The 7,240-nt window shown below is 39.2% G+C and overlaps 1 protein-coding gene across 2 annotated transcripts in view; it reads left to right on the plus strand.

Moving 5' to 3' along the window:
- The window catches only part of MDN1 (midasin AAA ATPase 1), a 168,427-nt gene that overhangs the window by 152,917 nt on the left and 8,270 nt on the right, over positions 1 to 7,240 (plus strand). For both annotated transcript variants that reach the window (XM_034766036.1, XM_034766037.1), the window contains exons 90-95: positions 184 to 345; positions 1,176 to 1,277; positions 1,440 to 1,641; positions 2,584 to 2,760; positions 3,445 to 3,605; positions 5,163 to 5,252. In XM_034766036.1, coding sequence (XP_034621927.1) covers positions 184 to 345; positions 1,176 to 1,277; positions 1,440 to 1,641; positions 2,584 to 2,760; positions 3,445 to 3,605; positions 5,163 to 5,252 — 894 coding nt within the window. The remainder of the gene's footprint in view (positions 1 to 183; positions 346 to 1,175; positions 1,278 to 1,439; positions 1,642 to 2,583; positions 2,761 to 3,444; positions 3,606 to 5,162; positions 5,253 to 7,240) is intronic.

Below are 7,240 nucleotides of genomic sequence, written 5' to 3' on the forward strand. Positions count from 1 at the left end.
CCCCCCCCCCGTGGCAGTAGTGGCAGAAACACCTGAACAAAATTCCAGTGATATTGTGGGAGAAATACTGATTCCCCACTGAGATAAAATAGACGCTGCTTATTTCTAAATTAGCTTATGTCACAACGATGACCATGCCCCTACATTTCTAGAGTGCTAGATCTGTATTTCATATTACTTCAGGAAGAAGAGGATGAAGGTACTCTGGAGAAGGATGAGAAGTTACCTGAATCTGTAGAACGAATGGAACATGAAGCTCATGGGCAGACAGGAGAAGAAAATCTGCAGAGTGACAGTGCTGTTGAGCTGGCTGGAGCAGCTTCAGAGAAGGACCAGGCTAAAGAGGTGAAATAAATGGAAATATCTTAAATGGGAATCTAACTTCAAATTTGTCTGTGGGCTTCTTTTTGTATGTCTATTACAGAGCAAATACTAAAGGGTTATCTGAATGTGGAAAGCGCTTGTGTATATACTAAGTTTAAATACAGTTAGAGACAAATTACAGCAAGAAACAATATTAGGTCTCTCAAATTTGAGTCTGAGGCCTTGGCTACACTTACCCGCTAGTTCGACGGCTGGAAATCGAACTTCTGGGTTCGACTTATCGCGTCTAGTCTGGACGCGATAAGTCGAACCCGGAAGTGCTCGCCGTCGACTGCGGTACTCCAGCTCGCCGAGAGGAGTACCGCGGAGTCGACGGGGGAGCCTGCCTGCCGCGTGTGGACCAAGGTAAGTTCGAACTAATTCGAACTAAGGTACTTCGAACTTCAGCTACGTTATTCACGTAGCTGAAGTTGCGTACCTTAGTTCGAATTAGGGGGGTAGTGTAGACCTGGCCTGAGTTTATCTATATGAATTTTTCTGCAGTTTCTTCAGATAACTCCCAGGCAGTCAGAGGTGTTTGTTTATGCTAATTCTTCAGCCATGGAATTGTGTATTATCTGCACACTACAAAAATACGTGCAAGCTCTTACTTTTATTCTCCAGAACTCAGTTCAGCTCAGCCATAGCTCAGTTGTGTAAGATGAAAAGCTATCTCTGTAGTCCCATTTAGTTTCTAAAATTTTTGTAAGTAAGTGCTAAAGCATTTATGCCTAGTCTTGAGACAACGGTTTTCTTACAAGCCAGCAGAACAGCAGGTGAATATTTTTTCCTCTTGGCCTTTTGTCTTTTAGGAACATGGGAGTGGAGCTGCAGATGCAAATCAAACAGAAGGCCATGAATCCAACTTAATGGCACGATTGGCTTCCCAGAAACAAAGCAGAAAAAATACACAGGTTGCTTTTTCTTTTTCTTGTAAATTATAGTGTAAACATTTTCTAACATGCAATACCAAATAGCCTAGACTAAATTACTGGTTGTTTACTCTGGTTCATAATCTTTTGGTCAGATTCCAACTTCCTTATCAGACATGCCTGGTGTTTATTTGCCATTTTCAGAGTTTTAAGAGGAAACCTGGTCAGGCTGACAATGAGCGCTCAATGGGGGATCACAGTGAACATATCCACAAGCGACTGAGAACCATAGAATCCAGCAGTGAAGCCAAACAGAATACAACTCAGCCTGAACAAAATGTGGAAGAAGCTGATGCATTTGAACACATTAAACAAGGCACTGAATCCTACGATGCACAAACTTATGGTATGATGGTGTTTACAAGACTTCAGAGATTAACTTCAAATGTAAACAATGAACATTGCAGGATTGAGGTCAAAGTTCTGAAGTGTATTATCTGAAGTGTTTCTTACTAATTACTCCATTTTGGCTCAGTGTATAGGAACAAAATAGTTTAAAGATTTTTAGCGAACTTTTGTTTTTAATAAATTTCTTGGTTTTTTTAAATTTTTCAGATTTTTAAGTAATTGCTTTTTGCTCCTCTTTCATAATAAAATCACTGTTTCATTGGTACTGGTAAAGTTGGACACAATAGATAAAGCTTAAAGTTTTCAGAAGTGCCTAAATTCCATTTTCAAAAGTGACTTAGGTACTTAGGACCCCTAACTGCCATTGATTTTGAGTGAAACTTAGGCTTCTAAATGCCAGTCACTTTTAAAAATGGGACTATGGCACCTACATAAGTTTTAAACTTTTAAAAACTTTACCTTAAATCTCACTTTGTTTGCCTTGCAGTCTTAATTGTTCGCACATCTGTGAAATATTCAGGTTTACCCAGCACATTTTTTGTGTTTACTCCATATGAAATAAGTTGCTGGCTTTTTTAATGCATTGGGGTATTTTTTTTATTTTTTGTTTTTTTTTGGTGGGGGAGAGGATGGGGGTTTGAAAAAGCAATAACTTAAAATCATTATCAATTTAAGAAGATTAACACCATTAGTTCCCTAGCATAGCACAGCTCACATTGTGCAATGATTGAGACAATAGCTCAGACTGATTTTTCCACCCATTCAACGGCTTCACAGATTTAAGTTTTACTTACGTGAAACCTTGAGAGAAAACAAAATAGAGGCTTCAGGTATCTGAAATATGATTTGTTTTTCTGTTAGAGTGCTGATATGGAAGAACCTCAGAAAGCAAAGGTGTTGTTATTTTTCCTTTAATGTTTGTCCTGTTCCCTTTGTACAGATGTAGCTAGCAAAGAGCAGCAGAAACCTATTATGCCTCTTGGTGAAGAGAAGGAAGAGGTGGTTTCTGAAGATGCAGCCATGGAGACAGAAATGCAGAACAATGAAGATCTCAATGCTGTAGACACAGAGGAGCTGAAGCCAGAATTAAAGAAGTCTAGTGCCACTAAAGCCCTTGGTAAACTCTTCTTAAATAGCCCTCTCACTTCCCTTAAAGAAATTCTATATAGATATTTCTAAAATGCCTGCTTTTAATGGGCTTTTCTGAAGCTGCGTCTGTAGTCCAAGTCAGCAACCAGCATTAACTATTAAATTGGTTGAGTGGCAGAGTACCTTGCTACTCCCTTTCAAGACAATGGTCTCCTTAATCTTTTTTCACTTCCATAAAGAAGGCAAATGGTTTCCATTCAGGTGGGCAGACTGTCAATTCTTTTCATTCTGAACTGGCTTATAGATGCATTCCAATCTGAGAGACAGGAGCACACAGGTGCATGCAAGAGAACCCAATTTTAACAAGACAAAAGAGGTTTGAGGGGTGGCTAGGTGGTCTCCTCAGGCGCAGCAGCATAAAAGTGCCAATTAGAGAAGAAAGTGGTTCGATGGGCTGAGTGGGAATGGAATAAAGAGGAGTGCACTGTCTCAAAGGGAAGAAGGACAATAGAACTGAGCTGCTGCTCAGCTGGCAGGAAGATGGGCCTGACTGTTGTCAGCCATAACTGCCCAAAACAGGAAAAGCTCCAAAACACATTATAGATTTGGGAATTCTCTGCCCAGTGGGAGCCAAGATATAGTAGCCATAATTTAAGAACCTGTATATTTTAGTGGACACGATGTTTACTAACTATGCACTATGTAACTAAAGGGTCTGATGAAGCGGAGTTGGAAATCCAGGCTTTCAACTCTGAGGAGGTCAAAGACGCTACAGCAGACAAACCACCAAAGGTGCCAGAGGAGGAACCAAAAAGAAACCAAGACTCTACTATACATACGGCCCATCAATTTTTGATGGACACCACGGTCCTGGTACTGTACCAAAAGCATCCCACTGCTGTTTTACATAAGGATATGAAATAGTGAGAGAGAGAGAGAAGCTATCTAATGTATCTTACAGTGAGAAGTGTTCATTTAGAATGTAAACTCTAATTTCTCCCATTACTTGGTTACATCTGGGGTGTTCCCCAGTGGTTAAACACCCCATGCAGAGGAGGAAAGGTGGGCAGGAGTGTGTGGCCTGCACTGATGGGTTGTGGGAGCTGTGCATCAGTGGTGTTGGAATAGCCTTAGTGGCAGGGAAGATTTCAGGGAGAATTGTGGTATAGGCTGTGGTCATGCAGTTTATAATTAGCAATTCTCATATAGACATGTGCTATGTGGAGGGCCAGTTTATGAAGGACGAACCGTTTCAGTGTGATTGCTGAAACCCTTTCATCTTCATTTGTTGTCTTACTATATCACAATTTCAGTTATTTTGGGGTTAGAGAGAAGTGTATTTTGAAGTTCCTGTACATATTGGTAGTGTCAAATGATCTGCCAGTAAGAATGAAACATTTTTGAGAAGTGTTACTGACTGCAAAAATGCCGTATTATTGTGGTCAGAATAGTCTAGCTTTTTCATGTACAGGTGAAACAAGAGGAAACATACAGGTAGATCAAGTGATTAAAATAGACTAAAACAGGATGGGGAGCTCTTGTTGCACCAGATGAGGAAGGGAAGCATCACTTACCTAAGCCATGGGGAAAAGGGTTGAGGTCTCCCTTTGCTTTTAGCAAGGGAGAGGGAGCTGGGTCTTATACATACACACTCCCATTCACCCCTACAATTAACTTGCAGTAGATTACAAGAGAGATTTACAGTTCCTTGTGGGGTCAGAAATTATCAGCACTTTTCCAATTCTCCAGTGATGTGCTGAATATTTTGTTTAAAACAAAACTCAATAAAGAAAAATATTTTTTAAACTTTCGAATATGCAGGTTTTAGAGATTATTTTAATTCCAACTATATAGCCCATATACTGCAGTCCTATTAAGTTACTCTCTAAGGTTAGATGTCTGAGGTCCTGTTACTATCAGTGAAGACTGAAGAAATATAATTTAAGTTGTTGTTATTTTAACAAAAAGCGTGCATAAGCTATCAAACAGTGATATATTAACCTGATAGGTGAGTTGCCATATTCGGTTCATACATTAAATAGAAAAAATTCTTTGAGTCTACCACTAGCTGCTGAGTGAACTTTCTTTGGGAAATTTAAATAAATTGAAATAGGCTGATTTTTCTTTTTACTGTCATTATTAAAATCAACAGTTTGACACAAGGCAACTTAAATCGATCATCTTGAAATTCAGTACTTCTAATACATATTCAAAATACATGTAACAACCAAAATTATGTTGTCGGTACAGAAGAACAAGAAAAGATAATAGCAATCTTGGAAATTTAAAATGAAAGCTAAACTTGGTTTTCTAGGTATCTTAGCCATTATTATAAGCCTCTCTGGCTCTTACTAATTTTTTTATGATGCTGTAAGGATTGGAGGTTACTGATATGTGGACTATCTCCGTTTCTCATAAATGTACCTTTAGCACATAATTAAAGATCCTGAAGAGTTGAGACAGGAACTGGAAAAGCAACTGGAAGCTTGGCAAACTCAGCAATCTGCAAACCCAGATGAGGTTAGTGATCTTACCCTGCCATAGGAATCCTTAATGTGCGTTCTTTCATATTGTAACCCTATTGAAGTCATGGATGAAGACTTACAGTCCAGAATCTGATTTTCAGACAAAGCAATTTGAATCTCCCTCTGTCTTGTGGTGTTTAGCTTGTCCTTTAAACTTCTTAACACAAACCTTACAGCTGGGCAATGATTCAAATCATGTTTCCAAAGCATTATCTGCAGTTTAGAGAAAGATGCTTTGAACTTGCTCTGGTAATGACCTCTAAAACTCATAGTGAGAAACTTTTCTCTCAAACCTGTCAAGTCCTTACACATTGAGTAGGTGACACCTGCAATTTACCAGGGTTACACACCATTTTGCCTATACCGGTCTATAGATATTACTGCTGGAAGCTGCCTCCTTCATCTGCAGTGTTACAATGTCTGTTTTTAGGTTGTCTGTGCCAGAACTTCTTCAACTTGGCTGCGATTACCACAGCTATAAACTAAATTGTATTGAAAATTACTCTTGATTAAAATTGTCATTATGGAGACTCCTCTTAATGGCAGTCACCCTGCTAAAAAGTGATGTCATTTTTAACACCCAGTCTCAGAGACCATGGGCCAGCAGCCATCTTGTTGTGGTTCTAGTTTAACTGTCAAAACATTACTGTTTATACAGTGGCAATTGTAGTGGAAATGTTAAAACCGTTTGGTGTAGGCTTGGAGGCAAGAACGGCCATTGGGCATTAGAATACTGTGACATTTAAAAGGAGGTTTTTAAAATCTAATGCTAATAAAGTCTTCTCTTTATAGCTCAGTTGACTAAAATAAGAGGTATCTGTGCACCATTTTCTGCTGTCTTGTGATGTAAGGACCCTGTCCAGCAAAGGAAACTGCACAGGCAGATTCTCATGCCTAGGCAGATCCATTTGCAGGAGAGATAGACAAATCTCTTCCTTACTAATCAAAGAGAAGCTCGTATTCTAGCCCTTAGACATTTTTCCATACACATTACAAGTTTAGTAAGAAAGAAGAAGACACTTTTCTGTTTATTAAGATTGTTTTCAAGAGCAGTTTTTACAATGTATTTTGCAAATTCATAGTGAGAGATTCGATACTGCTTGGTTCTCCAACTCAAACCAGTTCAGAATAACATGTTTCAGTAAAAAGAAGAACAGGAGTACTTGTGGCACCTTAGAGACTAACAAATTTATTAGAGCATAAGCTTTCGTGGACTACAGCCCACTTCTTCGGATGCATATATATGTAATTATACGAAAGCTTATGCTCTAATAAATTTGTTAGTCTCTAAGGTGCCACAAGTACTCCTGTTCTTCTTTTTGCGGATACAGACTAACACGGCTGCTACTCTGAAATGTTTCAGTAACACTTTCCTTGGTATGGTAGGAGTCATCGGAAAAAATAAATACATCTACTGCCTCTTTCTAGATAGCAATAAGGCCTGATGGTATGGGCCTCTTTCCAGGAGATCTATTTAAAATTTCTTTTCCTTCTTTCAGGTCAGTAGCAAGTCAGCTGCATGGAAAAGCCACTTAGCTCCATTACATATAAATTCTGTCTTTATGGAGAGTAATATGTTGGTTATTTATCCACCCAACAGTACTTCTCATTACCTCTGCCAAGGACTTTTCCAACTCCCAGATAGACTCCTCCAGTAGTGCCAGTATACTACACAGCACCAGTTATAGCTCCAATAACAGTATTAGCTGCTCAGCCTACTGCATTGGTTTGATTAATTTTTTTAGCCTTTAAAATTTCAGCTACACAGAAGTACACTGTTCTGCCTTTTAGAAGGCTTTCTCTTGAACATTCCACTGGAGCCCAGTATCAGAGGGGTAGCCGTGTTAGTCTGAATCTGTAAAAAGCAACAGAGGGTCCTGTGGCACCTTTGAGACTAACAGAAGTATTGGGAGCATAAGCTTTCGTGGGTAAGAACCTCACTTCTTCAGATGCAAGTAATGGAAATCTCTAGAGGCAGGTATA

This window comes from Trachemys scripta, chromosome 3, assembly GCF_013100865.1.
Source record: "Trachemys scripta elegans isolate TJP31775 chromosome 3, CAS_Tse_1.0, whole genome shotgun sequence".
Lineage (NCBI taxonomy): Eukaryota > Metazoa > Chordata > Testudines > Emydidae > Trachemys > Trachemys scripta.